Below are 19,217 nucleotides of genomic sequence, written 5' to 3'. Positions count from 1 at the left end.
TGTATCGGAAATACAAAATACTGGGAGTATTTTGACCTTTCATGGGGAGCAACAGAAGTAAAAGGAATCTGAATAACTTACTTGTCTCTGAAGAGTCAAAAAATGCTTTTCCCCCAAAAACCAGCAACCAAAAACCAGAAGCAAACAGCTAGACTGAGAGAAATTATCTTCAGAATACTACAATTCCCAGCCACTGCATCATTAGCCCCTACATCCCAGAAGTCTCGTTCTTAACCTTTGTTAGACGGTATTAGAGATATTATTTTAAAATATCCATTACAGCAGTTTGTTCAGTACAGATTTAAATACAAACATGCCTACAGCACAGCATGGAAGTTTCAGAGAGCTACTACAGGATTGCTAAATGCAGAAATCCATGTTGTTTTGGGCGTCGTCACCAGACGGATGTAGGAGTAATGACAGTGTGATGATGTCTGCTAAGTCAACCTGCTGTCTAAGCATCACATAATTAATCTCCCTTAGAATATTCAGCAGCACTGACACTGATTTCTAAATAAATGGCATGCTTTAAAATAAGCCTGACTACTGCTAGTGCCATTTGTGAGTGAACCTTTCTTTTCCTTGAGGTCATTCTAATGAGGTCTTCATATTTCAATTTGTATCAGTTATATCCAAAATAAAAGGATGAACTTAAGGCTCTTGCCCTATGAAGCGCTTGAAGGAAACCCTAAGCCTACTGCCAGATGCCAATTCAGGGCAGACTCCAGCAGGTCAGAACCTGACTTCCTTTTCAGCATTCAGTCTTCTGGCTTGATCCAGCAAAATTTCCAAGCTTTTCTGAAAGTTCCAAAAAAAAAAACCAAACCCAAACCCAAAACTGTTTTGAAAGTCCCAAACACATTAGGACAAGAAGAGATGACTGAGTTTTAGAGCTTTACAAATCAGGCCTTGGGCCTTCAACTAGCAGCTACATCTTTACAGAAGGATCCCAGCTGTCTGCTGGGACTCAGTGAGGTTCATGCTGTTTTGTGTGGACACATACTTTCAGCTGTAAGACAGTCTTAATTTATAAGGCTTTGCAACTAATTACTTCAGCTGATGAAAAAATTGTGGGGTAGCAGGGAAAGGGTCTGAACATAAAATTATTTGAGTTATGTGCATTTCTAACAACATCCTGGTTTTCTCACCTTTCACCCTGTGCTTCAATTTGGGTGTTTTACTAGCAACCCATTTAGTTGATGCCTACATCCTTCTCCATGTACTCCAGTTGTCTGTTATTTTATTTGTCCCTGCCTCACACCCATTTAGTATGCACCACTCCTGCAAGACCTACCTGCTCCTGTATGTAAGAGGTGTCAGCATGACCAACTTGCAAATTGCAAGCTGTGGATCAGTTTGCATCCCGAACAGCACATTGTGGCTGCAGATGGAGTTCTACCCTGTGCATGCAAATAAGGTAAGAGTCCCTGGAAGTGAAGGACCTAATGCAGCTATAAATGGTGTAAGGTCACTGTTAGAAAAAATTTGGAAGTTCCTGAATTTTCCCAACAGAAATCTTTTAGACGTGGCTGAGGTCCTGAATTCTTATTGCTGTAAGAGATCTCTCTGCTTTATAAAGTACAAAGTCATGCCCTGAGCAGCTCTAACCTGAAACACCAGAATGCCTGTGTTGGCGACAGCCAGGTTGATTTTTGTCCCTTCCCTGTCCTTGGCTGGATGCAAGCGTATTCCATACATCTCCAGCCGACGGGCAATCTCCAAAAGCTGGAAGTCAGACTCTGCTGGTGTCTGTCCCCTTGAGAAAGAAAACAGAGAAGACGCACAAATTCTTCACACCTTTTAATAGAGATCAACAGGTCCTCTAGTGAACAAAGAGAGATTTCATCAAAGAGACTGAAACATGCCAGAGGTGTAATATCCGTATGGTTCTTCTATGTCCCCAGATTTTTATCAGAGAGAACAACAACTTTATCTTAGTCTAAACCAATACCAAAGAATCCACAGATTTTACAGTCTATTAGAAATTTTGATTGCTCCAATTCTGAGACACCCGATACAGCTAGATTTTGAACCATTAACTTTAACAGAATTCACTACCTCTCTTTGTATTTTCTATTGGAAAAACATGCTGTATTCCTAAAAAAAAAAAAAATAAATCATAAATAGAAGTGTGTAAGGATGTTGTTCATTGTAGAAGTGAACGCAATACCAAAATGAAGTAAAACAGAAGACATGAAAACCTTAACATAAATGTATAGGAACCCATAAGCACTAAATTAATCATGATGAAATTATGCAAAAGTTTTGATTATTACTGTTATAGAACTCCCTACCACTCATATCTAATTCAGTGTAACTCAAAATGAAACTGTTCAAGTCTTGAAGTGTTCTTGACAGCAAAAAATACCTTCCTATGCCTTATTCATAATTCTTTTAACCATCTTCTTACTACTAGTCTTTTCTCCAGGTCTTAGGATAGCAATTTGCATCATCATCTTGAATCCTACTCCCCCAAATCCCTAATTCTGCAAGCACTTTGTGCTTTTCCTAATACTATCAATAAACCCCTTCTTTACTCATCTCTAAATACAGCATGGAAAGGTGAAAAGGCAACATTCAATGTCCTTGAAATCAGAAAGACTGCTGTCAGAAGTGCCCGACTGATCAGTCATAATTTGCAATCATACCTGCATGCACAAAATCAGCAGTGAGGCATTTTGTATGAAATAGACTGTAAAATAACAGCATGCTTGAATGAATATCAAAATCAATCGCTCTTTAAACATCTTGTTACGATGACGGGAGAAAGGCAGGAGTAACCTTCAGGAAATTCATAGGCTTGAATGTTTTTTGAGAAGTAACCTCTGAGAAACTGAGAAACTCAGAGGTCCAAATCTCTTTTGTACTTACGATCTAGCATGTATTTACGGTTAGAACTACTCTAAATGAAAAGAAGGCCAAGAACAAGAACAAAAAGGGCTTACATGTGGCTACGGTGAAATTCCATGATTTTGTCTTCTAGTGCTTCTTGCTGAGGTATATACTTGTTCTTCGCTAAGTGTTCACGATCTATGGTTTCATCAAAATCCCCAATCTCAGCTATGGAGAATTTTAAGAAAAGTCTATTAAAACATTATATTAAATCTGAATTATTCAGGCAATGCAAAAGGTGCAGACAGCTGGAAAGAGGGCAGAGAAACAAACACAGTTTCTTGCAAGCTGTGTCATGGTTTTACGACTCAGATTCCCACTGTTATCTTCCACACATTCCTCCCTTCTCTGTGTTAGCAAGAGATATGCGAGAAGAAGCCCAAGGATTCCTCCCAACCACCACAACCAAGTAAGTAGCTGTTGGATGTCAACTGCACAAATGAAGGCATCACAGTGCTGCCTTGACTTGTGCGCAGGGTAAGGGCAGGGGTGAGAGGAAGGACAGCAGAACTCATCCCTCTCTCTCACACGCATCATGGTGCTCAGGTGCCTTTCCCTGGAGCAGACAAGCACAAGCTTCCTTCCCAGGCCCATGCCCCACACTGTAGTCTTTGTGGGAAAATCTGAAAGATGGTTTTGTTTGCTTGTTTGAATGCAGGCATGTATTCTACCTCATGGGGTTACGAAACATTTGTCTTCCTCTAATTTTGCAGCAGTTTGAGACACATTCTGTCTCCCTCCTCCTCAAAGTTGCTCCCATCTGCTGCAGTTATTCAATACCGTGTGTGCAACAGTATGTCACACCCACCTTCCATTTTGCAGCCCATTCAGTGAAATTTCCTTTTTTTGGTGGGGGTGGGCAGGCAATCTACATGTGGGTGCCAGATTACTATCTTGTTGCCTGCTATTCTTGGAATGCCTCTGAAAATCTCGCTGTTAGCTTTTTCACTGAACAGCACAGCAGCTTCTACCTGCAAACCTGCTGGAATAATAGCAACATCCCTACAAGAAAGGCTGCTACCTTAATAACGTCAGTGAAATTAAAATGCAGCACCCTCAAATTAAATCCAGGTTGCAGTCAGACATGTTGTTGCGCAGTTGACCTGGGATACCACAGACCCAAGACCCTCAGATCCTTGCCTCATCCTCACCTCAGTTCTGCCCATGTAAATGAACCCTTAATCCAGTTCTGTCCAAAACAAGCTGGTTTGGAAAAAAGGAAAGGTTTCAGATAATGTTTAAAACACTGCGGATGATTTCTGACAAGTTTGCCTGGGATCAGATGTACCTGCAAAGGCGGAGGGGGAGCAATAACCTTGTGTAGGCAGGGAAGATGAGGACCAAAGCATCTATGAATGACAGAGCAGTAACCTTTCAACCCCAATTGCCTGCAGCCACACGATGACTTCTTATACTTTGGAGGTCAGAGGTGGAAAAGAATTGATAACTGAGACTGTCTGATTTCCACCTCATCCCATCTGCTCTGAACCATTCCTTGAGACAGGAGAAATACTACAGAAGCTTTTGAGAATTCTCCTTTGTAAAATGTCCCTTTTGTCCCCATCTCAGAAACAACTCCCTCACTCCCGTTTTACTCACCCCAGCATCACAAATCTTTAGGGTCTGTTTTAAACCCTAACTCAAACGAAAGGCAAGTTTCTCTTCTTTAATGAAGCCATAAACCCACCTAAGTTTGCAACACCTCAAATAACACGGGCCTCGATTCTTTAAAATGCAGTTCATACCCTGTACATCCTTGTACCCGGCTGGACTTAAACCACCTTCTGTAGGGCTTTCTTCAGAGCCAAGAGTACAGAAGAGTCTTATTTCACCTCTACATGATTTCTATAATGTTCTCTGCATTTGTCAACTGCAAATCCATTATCAAAATTGTCGTCCTGGCTTTCAAGTTACTTCTGAATTTGTTCTCTGTGACCTTGTACTCAACAGCTTTTACTTTTCTCCTTAGCCCTCCTTTTCCACCTTAAATGCCTTTCTAGTAGTGGTTCCTCTAGAATGAGAGGGAGTTATATTTTGACATGTTTTGAATATTGTCAGCCTCACATATAATTCTTCTTTAAAATCTTCTCTTGTGTTTTAGCCAAAGATTGATTTTCACTGATGCTCCCTTTTTTCTTATCTTGCAAATGCATTACACCACGCTGTATTCCATCTGCATTAGCACTTCTGATATGTCTAATGCTTTGTATTTCAACTCTTTTCCTTTAATCAGTCCATCTTCTTACTTCACACACTCACTTTACTGCATCATTTGCAGTATCAAAGCATCCTCTCACTTTTTACACTTTCTACAATGCTTTTAAGGTATTTTTAAATAGAATGTTTCAAATATAAATTTCATTCTGTAACACACATGCTAATTTAACAGAAACCTATTTGCTGTCATATTATGATTTCATATAAATAACAGTCTGTAACATTGACATAAGCTTGTATACATAATATAAGGGCCTCTTGGAATCAGATATCCCCCATGGAAACTGCTCGCAGGCACAGCATCAATAAGACATACAATACTTAGCCTCCTGCATTCTCAATCTTGCTGCTTTGATATCATTACTCTTATCAGCTGCCTAGTCTTATTTTTGTTGCAGACAAATATGTAATTTTTTTTGCTACTGAATAATAAGCTAGAAAGAAAATAAATACAAAAGACAGCCATGTGGGTGAGATACAGCTATAGACTCTTGGCAAAGAAAATTTTCACAGAAAAATGTTTGAGACACAAGATGCATAAATAAATGAGACAGTTGCAAACTTCTGGTGGTTTCTAGCAAACACTTGTTACACAAAAAAAGGGAGAGGGCAAAAATCATGAACACCAAAAAAAAGGTCCAGCTTGCAGTCAGGAGATGGCGAGGAGAAGCAGCACTGCAGGTGCACCATGAGGCATAACATCCCTCTGCCCAAAATGGCAGTTCAGATTCTGTGAATACTATCTCACTTCCGCATGATGAATCTCTCAAATCTCTCCTTCTGACATGACGGAAAAACTCTGTTTTTCAGTACAGAAGTATCTTACCTTACTCTCCCCATAAAGAGAGTACTACTTGACTCCTAAAATCTCAGTTCAGAATCACTCTGCACCTCATGCTCACAGGTGAAGTGGACAAAGAACTAGAAAGATTTCAAATGCATCATGATCATTTCCAGTTACTGAGGAAAATTATTTAATCCAACAGTATAATGCATCTCAGCAGCATAAAAGCAATGGTGGTGATTTGCCATTTTTGCATACTTGGAAATGAATGCTTCTTGCCAGCCTGCATAGGTGGCTAAGTGTATAAGGGAGGAATTTTGAAAAAACACTGAATTAAATTTGAGTTTGACTATGGGGAGAAGGGAAAGGGACAGCTTGTAAAGGTGAAAGGACATCCTATATTTTATCCCCTTATGCTGTTGCTTTAGGAAAACAAGCTAGCAGTTGCACTCTGAGAAGTTCAGACACCAGAGCTGTAGATGGTTCAGTGAAGAATTTAATTGAGTAATCAATAAGAGATGAGTAAGACATGAAATAGGATCTAAGTAGAAATCATAAGGAAAATAATGTATGTAAAGTATAAGAGCTCAAGAGAGGATGATCACGAAGCAATACCTCAAATGAAGAGGGACACATGCATTAGGGTGTCCTCTCTTTCGTTGGTGCACAGACTTTTAGTAGGAAAACTCACCCTCCTAGAATGCAGTGTAAGAAATTATAATCAGTTTCCCCCAAATTATTACGGCTTTTTTCCTGAGACGAAAAGAAGTTAGAATCAGCTTAAACGAGGAAAGAACTACAGCTGGCATGCTGGACACCATAACGGGAAAAACTAAAAGACACAAAAAGCTCGCTAGCCAAGGATTTTTTATTTTTTTTTAAGGTCTGTGCTGCAAAAATACTCAGTTTTAAAATGGTATGAGGAATACAGAATTTCAGAGACTGTTGTACAGCTTCTTATTGCTACTCAGTCACACTGGGCAATGGCGACCATAGCATACAGAAAACCATGCAATAGTTGCCTTTCCAACAGCAATTGATAAGAAACTGTCCTAACACTCAAACAGCCAAGGACAAAGGATCATGAGATTTTTCTGTTCATCACTAAAGAGCTTCTGAATGTCTTTGTTGACCGCAATTTCCATAAAACAGCATTTCAGTGGAAATACGCAATACTGAATTGTACAATGACCATTCAAAACAATGGTCTATTATGACCATTATACATACTACTAAATGTTTTTTCCTAATGTTATTCTCAAGATGAGTATCCATAAAGTCTTGAAATGGAAAACATATGCTGCCTTTCAGGTGGTCTGGAAGCTAAAAGAAGCTTTGATGTGATGAACAAAGTTAATGTATGATTCTACTGAACAGTCTTATTGTGCATACTTCACAATTTAAAAAAAAAAAAAAAAAGCTTAAAATCTGTTGTTTTTTTCTTCCCTATCAGTTTCCTCTTAGGACTGTGATTTAGTCTGGCATTCTAAGCATGTTTATTTACTACATTCTCTAGACAGCATACAGATCTCCAGGAATTTGAATGCTCTGCTGACATGATACAAAGTGTAATAAAACAGGAATTCAGAAGAATTCAACCTGTTTGCCACTGCCTGCAAAGTTTGCTTTTTAAATGATCCTAGGCAGACTATCGAATGCAGTGCTTTAAAAAATGCAAATCCAGTGTCCAGGAGCTCTTCTTTAATTGAAAGAGTAAATTATCTGTATTTGAACGCCATTATAGAGAAATACAATAAATTGTCCATATGGCTTAAATCTGTCCCCATGGCAGCTACTAACAGGTAACCCAGCAAAGCATGTCCAGCCAATCATCCTGTTTATCCTCCTGGAAAGAAGAAAAAAGGGAACTTACACTGTACTATGTGCGAGATTAAGAGGGCAGTGCTGGTATCATTACACGTTAGCCTTCCCTGTGCCAGGTCCTGCTTCACTTGCAATGCAAATAGGTACCTGCAAAACAAAAGTGAACAGAGTTACACAAAGCATGAGGGGAAAGAGGGGAAAGTATTTCAACGCCAACTCTGGTTTTGACTACATGTTCCTTTCACTTTTTTAAGCCACAGAAATGATCTGAATTTCCTAAGTTTAGAGGCTAAATGAAATATAACAGATACTGTATTACAGCCTTTGGAGTCTTACATGATGGCTGCTTTGCAGAACTAAGATATCTCTCTCTTTCTCGCTCCTTCCCTCCCTTGGAACCAGAGTAATGAGATATGACAGTGGAAGCAAATGTGACAGCTATTAAGTGCTCAGCAACCGCACAGCAAGCAGCACTAGATAATGGAGCTGCTTGTAACTATGAAGAAATGCCAGATAAACCAGTGATTTAGAGTTATCAGTTAGTTCTTGTAGAATAGAAGGAGAACTCTAAACTTCCACCTTGATACTCACCTGGAAACAAGGAGCAAGATCTTGATCAAACAACTCTAGCTAGCTCTGATACTTTCGTGGCCCCATTACCTGCACCGCCTGTGCACCAGCCATTTTTAACATCGTCTCCAAACCATCTCAGCCACGTAGGGCAAGTCTACATCAACAGTTTAAGTGCAGAGACAACACGGGTCCATGACATTATTTCAACATTTAAATTTCTTTTAGCTTCAACAGGAATTGAAATTGCTTACCTCCACGCAGCATCAAATACTTCCCTAGAAAAAAAAATGAGCTAGCAGTGGGCATTTCTCCTACAGTTGGTATGAAATCTGAACTGGTCAGACACCTTAACAAGCCTTCCAAAGACTGCAGCTCCTCTGGAGAACTCATACTAGGATCTCAACAGTTTTTAATAAGACTAGATTTTAACAGGTTCAGTGAAAAGCTCTCATTTGAACAGTGAGTTTCTGAATGAGGAGATGTAGGTAAACTAAATGAAAAGGGCAAGCTGATTTGAGGAGTATGGAAACATACACAGTACATGAAATAATACAGCGTATCTAAATAATGTCCTTTTGAAACCTGCAGACATCTGCCTACCCATACAAAATTCACCCTAGTAGAAGAACATAGCCCAAAAGTGTTGTATTCTCTGCTTCTTCAAGTGATGAAGCTGTTCCCTGTGGATATGCTTTCACATCCTACACATTGCTGTGTACATATATTCAAGTTCCCTAGCGCACACAGTTAAAATCTAACAACAACAAAAAGTCATTAGGATTCAGAGACACGTCTCCAGGTGCAGAAAGAGATCACCCAAAAATCAATTTACAGTTCACATACTAGGCAACTGATACGCAGAATATCTATTTGAGAACAGAAATGTTTCATTAGTAACATCACACTGTGAGTTCCCACTCAGCCCTTTATTGTTTTTACTCAGTCTTTCAAGTAAACATTCTTTCTTCCTACCCCACATTTTACTTTTCTCTGTCCAGGCCAGCAAGAGATATCAATAATTTCTTTTTTTTTTTTTCCATTCCATTGCTCTATTACCAAAATAAAACAAGACATATAAACACAGAACGTCACAAAGGTGGACTTGTTCTTTATAAAGCAGGTCATAAGGACACAAGAGCTCTTTGTAAAAGAGGACTTCATCTTGTAGGAAGATTGAAAATAAAAACTAATAGTGAAAATACTGAATCAGAATGGAAAAATGTAATTAAAACATAATAATATAGTAGATCGGAAAAAGAGTTGAAAAGTTGCAGTGAAGAAATACTGCAACAAAACAATGTTTCTGACCATAAAGGAAAGACCTGTTAATGAGGAAGAACCTTAATAGGTCCCTCACATATACATTTACTCACAGAGAAATTTGACTCTTTATGACAATGCCCTGTGAAATTCAGAGCTAAAATGAAGTTTTTAAAATTCACTGAAAATAAACACACCTTTAAGATACCTCTTTCTGCATATGTGCGTATCATTCTCCACCTTCCTCTTACTTTCCATTTTATTCCCTCTCCTTTCCGTTTCTCCATCTCCGAAGTCACACTTCCACCTGTGCAAACCTTTGGCATTTGCATTGGCTATACAAATAGGGTCCAATGCTGCTGCAACAACTCTCTCCCAAATGCGGGTGCAGAGTCACACGTGTCCCTCAGCAGAGTGCCCCAGGATGCCAACACATGCCTTAGGTCCCTTCCAACACCACTGCCACAGGGGCTTCGAGAACTCTGTTGCTGAACTGCCTATTCTCGGGGGGAGCGAAGGTCTCCCAGGACCCCAAATCCAAGGAGGCAAAGGACTCCTGCACTTTGCAGAACCTCTCAGCGCAGACTGCAACTGAATCTTAGGGCCTATTTTTCAGGTGCATTCAAGGTTGGGACAAATAACATCAAGCTAATACTAAGGGGCAGCTATCGATCCTCATCCAATCATCTCAAATTCTATGTTCTCCCCTCTGCCCACCAGAGATTTACTAATAATAAAAAAAAAAAGTCATGCAGCTACTAACCTTGTCAGTTCCTCCTGCAGCTGAGCATGGTCAGGTGGGAAGAATTTTACCACAAATTTTACAACAACGTGCTTCGGTCCTAGGGGAAATGTCAAAGGAAGTTAGTAAACCATCAGTAACACACTGGCCAAATTTTATTACACGGAATGATGTACAAGGGATGACTCATGGAACCTGCACTGCCTACATACATGCAAACCTCCTGTCCTTCGTTAGTATTCAGGCTACTTAGAGACTGCACAATAAAATTTACACACAATAAAAGAGAACAGTAACTTGGTCGATACTCTGCCAAAACCGAGTCTGGTTTTAGTAATTACATCAGCTGATCCAATAAAATACTTTATGTCTATTTTCCTTGCTTTAGAACAGGAGAGAGCTAAAATACACTCTATTTTTCAAGTCCACTAGCAATTACTATTTCTGTTTAACAGCAGCTCATTTGCTCTGTTTGTTACAAGTACGATCAGTGACAAAAGGACCGATGCATCTCTCTCTCAAGAGAGGGAGAGGTGTCAGAGCATACACTCAGACTAATATGACCAGAGAGGCACCTAGGAAAACTTAATCTCCATGGCAAAGCTCAATAAACGAAGATCTTTGCTGATATTTGACAGAGAAACAAAATCGCCAAAACTTTTCCTGTTCACTTCTACTCTTCCCAGAGCTGATGGCTATTTACAATTTCCTGTCTTTTCCTACCACCCACCATAACTTTCCCTGATGGCCCTATTCCAACCTGTTTCCTCCTCTTGGTCTCAGATAGTTCCAAGTTCTGCAGCAATGTACCACACAGTTGTAATGTATTTGCTAGCTCCTTCTCAGAAATAAAGTCTTCCCGTTCTTTTATCCTGATTACTCCTACCTTTTGGCAGTGTATGCTTCCTTTAATCCTTCTTTTACTGCACTCTTTTTTCTCTACCAAATTGTTCCCTCCATTGCCACCACTGCCTCTTCTAGTGACTGACTAAACCTCAGTGTCCTACTGGGTCAGCCCCTTCATACGTTCATGTGACATAATTTCACAGTACATCTTTTAAGGACAGACGAGAAATAAAAAATAAGCCAAATAAAATTCAGTGAAGAAAGTTGAGAAGATAAAGATCCCAACTGACAGAGTCCTAATTTATTCAAGTACTCTCAGACTGACAAAATAAATGACAGCAAGGAAGTACTTACTTCTAATCTGTTTCATAACAGGCTTCAAAAGATCAAGCCACACCTGAAAACAAAAGACGGTGGTGTTATCATCTCTGAACAAACCACTGCTCGCAGAGGAGCATTTTTCATTGCTCTACTTCGATTATCAGTTATTTTTTTCCAGTGTGGTCGTCATGCTCTCCCTAATTATACGTAGTGGGTTTTCTCCCCCAAACTCTGGAAGATGCTCAGAAACAGCACTGTTAATGGGTTGTCACTGCGGCACAGGTTTTGGAGCAGTACAGATTCAGAGAGCTGGGAAACAGTGAGGAAATCTCCCCCTCCCTTGTCTCGGATACCAACAATCACAGCACGTTTAGTCAGGAACCATTCGCGTTGTGGAAAGAACAACCGAAACAAGGAATTCAGAAAAAGACAGTGCTATACTGTCATTGTGGTCCTCACCCTAATTAATCTTGAGAAAGGCAAGTGAAAGGGGCTGGTGCTTGCCTTTGAGCTGGGAACACTGGGCAAACGAGAAATGAGAAGGTGGCAACCGCCTGGTTTTGGGGACCCAAGAGGAGTCCCACTGTGAGGCCTGGGCATAAATGTGGAGCTCCACCACCTTGGGGAGGAACGTTCTCTCAGGTCAAGGGCGTGAGGCAGACAACAGGGGGAAAATACAGTTTTCAGAGCCTAAACCCCCATTCTGCAGTCTCAGTCAGAAGGGCCTGGGCAAAATGTTATAGAAAGCCGAGGGACAATCATGCAGCAGGTAAAAGCCAGATGACTTGCAGGGCCTAGGGAAGTGGGACAGCTCACAGTCCTTAGCCGGTAACTACCTATGCCCAAGATTTGTATTTTGTTATCTCGCTAAATTGCATGGAGCATCCCTTGGAGATGCCTGGAATTTGTGGAGGAATATCCTACAACCGTCACAAAGGTTAAAGCCATTAAAAAAACAAGTTAACTGAGTCTTCCTCTAGAAAAAGACTATGTACTGAAATGAACACATCTTTGACCTTTAATAATTTTAGATTATGCAGAGACCGAAACATACTCAAAATAGCCATTTTAGAAAATCACCTGAGAAGCCAGACAGGAACAGCCTGTATTGCTGCTATAACTGCTCCAATGCTGTTTGCTATTTTCATCATTACTAATACAAGTGCTTCCAATTAGCAAAGACCTCACATTCCTGCCCTTTCACACCCACTAACATTTCTCAATGGAATTCTTTTTATGTTTCTCAGCCTATGAAAGGTTTGGGTTTTTTGTTGGGTTTTTTTTTTCATAAAGGCTAAAGAAACTTGGTTATCCAAGAATAGGAACACAGTGTTTATTACACATTAAACTGGTTCTGACACTTTTTGGCATTTCAGTAACTTAAAACTGTTTTGTTTCAGAAAGTTGGCATGTGCATAATCTGCAACAAAGGTCAGGGACTTTGCCAAGTTTAGTGGGAAAAAAAAATAATCTTGAATATGAAACAGCCAGTTTACAAGAATATGGGAGTAATGTATTTTACTTGACACCAAAAAAACCCCAAACCAAACCAACCCAACCCCAACCCCAAACCAACAAAATTCTCTCTCTCCAGAGGGAGTTTATGATACAGCATGAGGGCACAAGTGTATTGTTCCCTTCTCCGCTTTCCCAATCATCCTACAAGCAAGTTATAATATCCTTGACCAGACTGCTGGATACTAGAAATGTGCGTATTGAACGTGTGTAGGGAGAAAGGTGGAGCAAAATGAAGACCTTACCATTACCACCAAACCCAAGCAAACAAAAACTTATGCATCAAGCAACTCCCACGCTGTACCTAAACACAGCCAATCTGAGACTGGTTTATAAACTGGAAATGAAAAATTATGTGAGGATTCAATTAAGATTCATGTTTTCAATTTTCCCTGGAACTACAAAGGCCAGATTATTTATTTTTTAAACAAAGTCTGGCATTCTGTGATAGTGACCGGATTGCAGCAGCTGGAGAACTGGCACAGACATCAAGTGTGATGAAACTCTGTGAAACCCCAGCAGGAAGTACAGCCCTCAGACCTCCACATTCATCTCCCATGCAGATCTTGTCTGCTGCAAGCACAGCACACTTAAATGTATACAGCTGCCAGGCATCTTGACATACAACTGTCATTATGTCAGATATGAGGTCTGGAGCCTTGCATGTTGAAACAAACACAGCTGAACTGTGAATACATGACTTCATGTACATATGATTACATCCAAACAAATATGCTCTAAATATTTGTTTTTCCTTTTAAATTGCACTCTACATTGGAAAAGCAACTCATTCTCTTCAGATGTTATGAATGTAAAATACATATGTGTGGTTTATTTCTCAGACACACCATTAACTGCAATTTATTTTATTTGCACAATGCTTGAGTTCTACATTATGGCCATTATGAAGCTCAGAAAGTTTTAAATCCCACAGGAACATTCACCTCAACTGCATCATATAAAATGGTTACTATAATTTAAGTGTAAATATTACTCTCAGAGTGCTGCTCCCCATTGAAACAACAATTCATAATCAAATCTCCTTCTTCAGAGTTTCTGTGAGTTGCTTTTAGGTGGTTGAAGTTGTTACTTCCCCTGAATCTCACCATTCTTGGGGCACAGCTGACTCGAGTAGGCAAGATTTGGGGATCTCCCCCTTCTTCAGAAGCAAAGACTGGAACAACCAGCAGGTACATGGACAGGTGGTCTCAGGTACTTAGCTAGTATTTCCTTTTGCAAGAGTAGGTGCCAGGTAAATTACCATGCTCGACACATGGAGGCATCTTCCTTCAGGTCAAACTGGCAATAGCCTTTAGGGGGTTTTCTCCACCACCTTCTTCATCAGAGTCCTGGCTCCCCCACTGTGATCGTCTGGACATATTTCCAGCCAGTCAGTTCCTGCCACTGCAAGGGCCTCAGGCACTGGCAGCACCTCAATCTCTCCTGTGTTCTGCCTCAAGCAAATAAACCATTTTGTTTTCACAAGACTGAAAACTGTTAGTTTACTTCAGGTCTCTGAGCAAAACACAGAGGGTCATCTATTTGAAACTTAATGACCTGTGAAGTAGAGAAGGTCAATCAAATGACCTTCTCTATTTTCTAGAAAACTGAAAAGGAACCATATATACACAAGACATTGGGATTTGTTTCAGCTTTACATACATACATACATATATACATCAGGAACATCAGTATGTCATTATTAACATGGCTACATCAACCCTCTGTTGTAATAGTACTGTACAGTTGCACTGTTTTGAAGAGTTGTGTTCAGCTCTCTCTCAAGTTACCTAAAGCATTAACCAAGCATATCTGGCAGAATATGAAACTTTCTAGTAAACCGTGTTTCATGTAAATCCAGGAGCAAACTGTGAAGCAGATCACTTTTAAAGACCTATGTCCGTTTTTAAAAATTTCCTCTTTAATTATAGTTAGCCTAAAGCATTATGACCACTAGTCTTCAGTTCTAATGTCTATGTAAACCTGCACTAAGGCATGACAACAGATTAATGCAGCAGCAGATAAATCCTCTTTTGGTAAGAAATATTGCTCCCTACAGAAATTTTATATAGATTGACAGAAAATAGATTATTTATTTTTTTTCTAATTGCCCCAAGTCGTCTCCTTCAGGTCAGCCAGGCTACTAGTGCAGAATTCACTAAACAGGCAAGAAATCCAGTACACACCAGAATGTACTGGTCAAACAATCCAGATAACTAGCACACATGCCAGCAGGTCACACAGTAAGTCTAAAGTAAAACAAACTTCAGAAAGAAAGTCATTAGAGGCTGAGAAGTCATTAGCCTTTGGCTTTCTCTGCTACATGATACTGTTTCCACCCTAGAAGTATTAGTGCAATGCCTGAATGTTGCCAGCAGCCCCTGGCTGTTTCAGAGTCCGAAGTATCAGGACCAGGGCACCGGCATGTGCCACACAGCTCCCCAGACAGGACTTCCATCAATTTATTTGGGTTTTTTGGTTTTGTTTTCTTTTTTATTAACCTTGTTATATTTTATCTATCCATCTTCTTGCCCCACAACATTTTTCATGGAACTGTGTCACAATCATTGCAACTTCTCTGTCTGCAGAGAAAGATTATTTCTGCACTCCACATTAAGCAGGACTGTAAAATCAGAGTTGAGACTCTGCAACAGTCAAGTCTTTGGCTTCTCTACTGCAACTTATAAAGATAAAATGCTTTTCCAAGTTGTGCCTGAATTGGCTGTTACTTTCAACACAGATGAAATCTGACAGGAGTAATCAGGTTTTAAAAACATTTCTTCAACTCCAGCAAGCAAGAACATTTTTTTTAAAAAGTCCTTTTTTCTTTTGGAGACTAAGGATTAAATATACCTCATAAGTAAGGAGCAGAAGGAGAGAATACAGTGTGTATGTAGATGAAAACCAGCTGAAAATTAATCCTTTTACATACCATCATCTTTTTATGATCTGGAAATTCAAGGCCAAAATAGTCGCCTTCAACAAGGTTCAGGTGGTTGCAAACAGCATCATGCAAAACTTTCCCTGGAGCTCTTTGCTGTAAGAAGAAAACAAAGCCTAGGGTTACAAAGATGCTTTTAATTAGTGGCAGAAAAATTATTATGCTAAGAAATTGTCCAGCAAACACCACTGTCAAAACAGTTTACAAAATCAGTGGATATTCCAATCACACCCACAGGGCAGCTGACAATAATTACACTAGTTTTAAAGCTACAGAAAATATCCATCCATCCCTGGATGGCAGCTCAGAATCCATCTTTACTGTATTTTTATTTTTGAGGGAAAAATACCATGAAATAAAAGACGTAGAAGAGGGGGACTTGGGATATAGTTTTCTTATGTCTGTCGAGGCTAATTTCTACTGTGAGTGTCACAAGTTAGCTATTTCATCCCATGGCCTTTCAAGCCACGTCAGGTGGGGCTATGTACATCCGTGTACAACATACTGAAACCAAAACGTTCACCAACAGACCTGTCATACAAAACATAAGGGTCTGAGGGTTTGTTTGACGCCGCTTGATACACAACAGGCTCAAGCCCAGGGTTCTGACTTCATATGGGCTTAACCCGAGCCTCCTGCTGTGAGGCACTGAGGCTGGTCAAGGTCCATCTGTGCTGCCCTAACTGGGTTGTTGAGTAATTTGGAGGAGTCAAGTGCAAGCATTTCCTTCCACACACTGAAAGTCTTCCCCCAATAAAGACCAGATGTTCTAGCCCATTATTAGCTCCCAGAGCCACCGCTTTGCTGATTGTAAGGATTCTTCTCCTCAGCACAGCAGTTAAATCCACACCTGCAGCAAATACTGTAAATTACAGCTCACCAGCAAGTCTTCAGCAAAAAACCCACTGTTTCTGTATAAAAAGGCCAATCGCTGAAATCAAATATTTTTGTTCCTTGGACAAATGCACCTATTTTAACTCAAGAGGCTCCGAAACACAGATCTCCACTCACTTCAGAGCAAATAATAATCCATTAAACTGCACAAACTCCACCATTACAAGAGACCCATCACACCCCAGACAAGTGCCCTTACACTCAGCCTACAGATTGAGCCCTTTCCCTTTCTGCCCAGTATATAATTACTAGAGCAAAATAAAACAGCAGTAACCGAGCAAAGAAAAGAAAACCATTAGAGGCGGGCAGTCTGGCCGACCTGTCTCAAACCTGAGCCCGAGCCCAGGTCCTGGCATCTCCAGGCAGTCCCAGTACCAACAGGTTATTTGCGAGCGGGCAGCTGCTCAGTCCACCTCCCAGCTGTGTCACTACACAGTTTGGTCTCTGTTTCACTGGGATACCAAAACATAAATCCCCGGGTTTTTTCCACCCAGGGTAATACCTGTTTTTCAGCCACAAGCCAAATTACAAAGCATCTTTCTTTCCAAAGGTGATTTATCTAACGTTGTCCAATATGAATCATGAAAAGTAAATACCCAGCAGCAAGGCTTACACCAGAGGAATTAAAAGGACAATGTTTTTCTAGGGAAGGCACAGGATATGCGTGCCACCACCGCGGCGCTGCCACCCCGGTGATGCAGGACACGATGACCGAACCCTTCAACGCTGGCTGGTTTTGAAAGTCAGAAGGGAAAAGCCAAGCTCACCTCCCCAGGAACTTGCTGAGCAGGTTTTTGCCCAACATATTCCCAGTGCCTCTAACAGACACATGCCACCAGGAAGCAATGTTCACTTAGATTCTTTTATTAACTGTTTGTTAACGTTAGCTGTAGCAAACATTAGCCTCATGAATACTGTCAGAAAACACATCAAGAACAATTGCAGATAGAAGTACTGATTTTTTTTAAGCATTCGTCATAACCAACCTCACAGTAACTAAAGTAATTCACACCAAAATGCCAAATAAGAGGATACAGAGAAGGCGACGAAGACAGACATCTATTTTTCTAGCCAGAGCACTTTTGATCTGATGTAAGGCCACCCAAAATAAGTCTGAAGTGCAAATATATTTGAATACACTCACTTCATGTTCTCCAGCTTCACTAAACCGAAAGCATCCCCAATGACCACTGCCCAGCCTGCACCGGCCATCACACCTTGTGTGTCAGTTTTAACAAAAAGCTTCCCGTATTTTCCGCTCCATCTGTCGCTGTATGTAGGCACATCCAAACGTACATCATCTCTTAATGAAAGAGCTTCCCAGTAAGTGCATTGCATTGGAGGCAACGGAATAATATTAAAAGACATTAGACTGAGCGTATTAACAGTATGAGTTTACTGCTCTGAAAATACACCTACAAATGGTTTGGAAACTTCAGGCAAATGTTCCTGCTCCCAGACTAGTCTCAGGCCTCCACAGTTTGGCTGGGGCCACTAGAGAGTGGAAGGACGTGTTTATCAGCCACCCTTGCAGCAAGAGGCAGAGGACATTTGCTTTCATCCTCATGCACAACCAGCAAAATGGAAACATGCCCGTGCATATGTATGTATACGTCTTACTAAAAGTACCTGATGGACTCCTGTCTGACAAAGACCAAACTTCATCGTTCCTGCCAGGGAAAAAAAGCGTGGAGATTTTTGACCAACAGGAAAGACGGCAGAGAGCCCACCTGTGTTACCACACCGCCCAAGGTTAGCTGAGGAGAGCAAGCCTGTCTGATCTCAGACCATGAGTAAGAGCATCTGATTAAAACCTGCTGAGTGTTCTCATAAAGTTTTTCTCTTACAGGCATTTAGACAACGGAACGGCAGTCTTGTGGCATTTATGTCACTTGGCGTTTTCTCTGGAGCGTGCCTTGGTAACATGAAATGCTTCTTACTCAAGTATTGGTAAATAAGATTATTATTCTAAACTCGTCTTCGCTTTGATCAGTCTACCTCAAAATAAAATCTGACGGTTTATTCAAGGGAAACACTGTACATATAAAATCTGCTGAGATTTAAAGCCTGATGACAGTCTGGTCTTGCAGGACCAGAAGAAGTACAACATCCACACAAGCAAGAACTCTCAGGTCTCAGAGACGTCGATTCAGTGCCGTTCCATGACATCCCTACTAAAAAATTTAAACACAATAAATTAAAATCTCAGTCCACTGGGTATGGAAGCAAACCAGCAGTCAGTCAGGGCACAGCAAACACGAGCTGACAGAGGAAGCATTCAGGAACGAGTGCGCCGCACCGATGACATCATCTGTAGCCAACAGTCACGTCTGACTTGAACGTGGTTACAAGGCCTACGGGACAACACGAGTTTTCCACAGAACTTCGAAGGCATTTTCCAAGCACAG

At 40.6% G+C, this 19,217-nt stretch overlaps 1 protein-coding gene across 1 annotated transcript in view; it reads right to left on the bottom strand.

Annotated features, from left to right (window-relative positions):
• Positions 1-19,217, bottom strand: part of FARP1 (FERM, RhoGEF (ARHGEF) and pleckstrin domain protein 1 (chondrocyte-derived)) — a 166,941-nt gene that overhangs the window by 53,411 nt on the left and 94,313 nt on the right. The window contains exons 2-7 of the mRNA XM_010578291.1: positions 15,907-16,011; positions 11,493-11,535; positions 10,314-10,392; positions 7,767-7,864; positions 2,946-3,060; positions 1,609-1,756 (exon numbers count right to left, since the gene is read on the bottom strand). Coding sequence (XP_010576593.1) covers positions 1,609-1,756; positions 2,946-3,060; positions 7,767-7,864; positions 10,314-10,392; positions 11,493-11,535; positions 15,907-16,011 — 588 coding nt within the window. The remainder of the gene's footprint in view (positions 1-1,608; positions 1,757-2,945; positions 3,061-7,766; positions 7,865-10,313; positions 10,393-11,492; positions 11,536-15,906; positions 16,012-19,217) is intronic.

The sequence above is a fragment of the Haliaeetus leucocephalus genome, unplaced genomic scaffold (genome assembly GCF_000737465.1).
Source record: "Haliaeetus leucocephalus isolate CR32 unplaced genomic scaffold, Haliaeetus_leucocephalus-4.0 Scaffold626, whole genome shotgun sequence".
In the NCBI taxonomy this organism is placed as follows: Eukaryota; Metazoa; Chordata; class Aves; order Accipitriformes; family Accipitridae; genus Haliaeetus; species Haliaeetus leucocephalus.
Note: the sequence above shows the minus strand (reverse complement) of the source record. Positions and strands in the feature narration are given on the sequence as shown.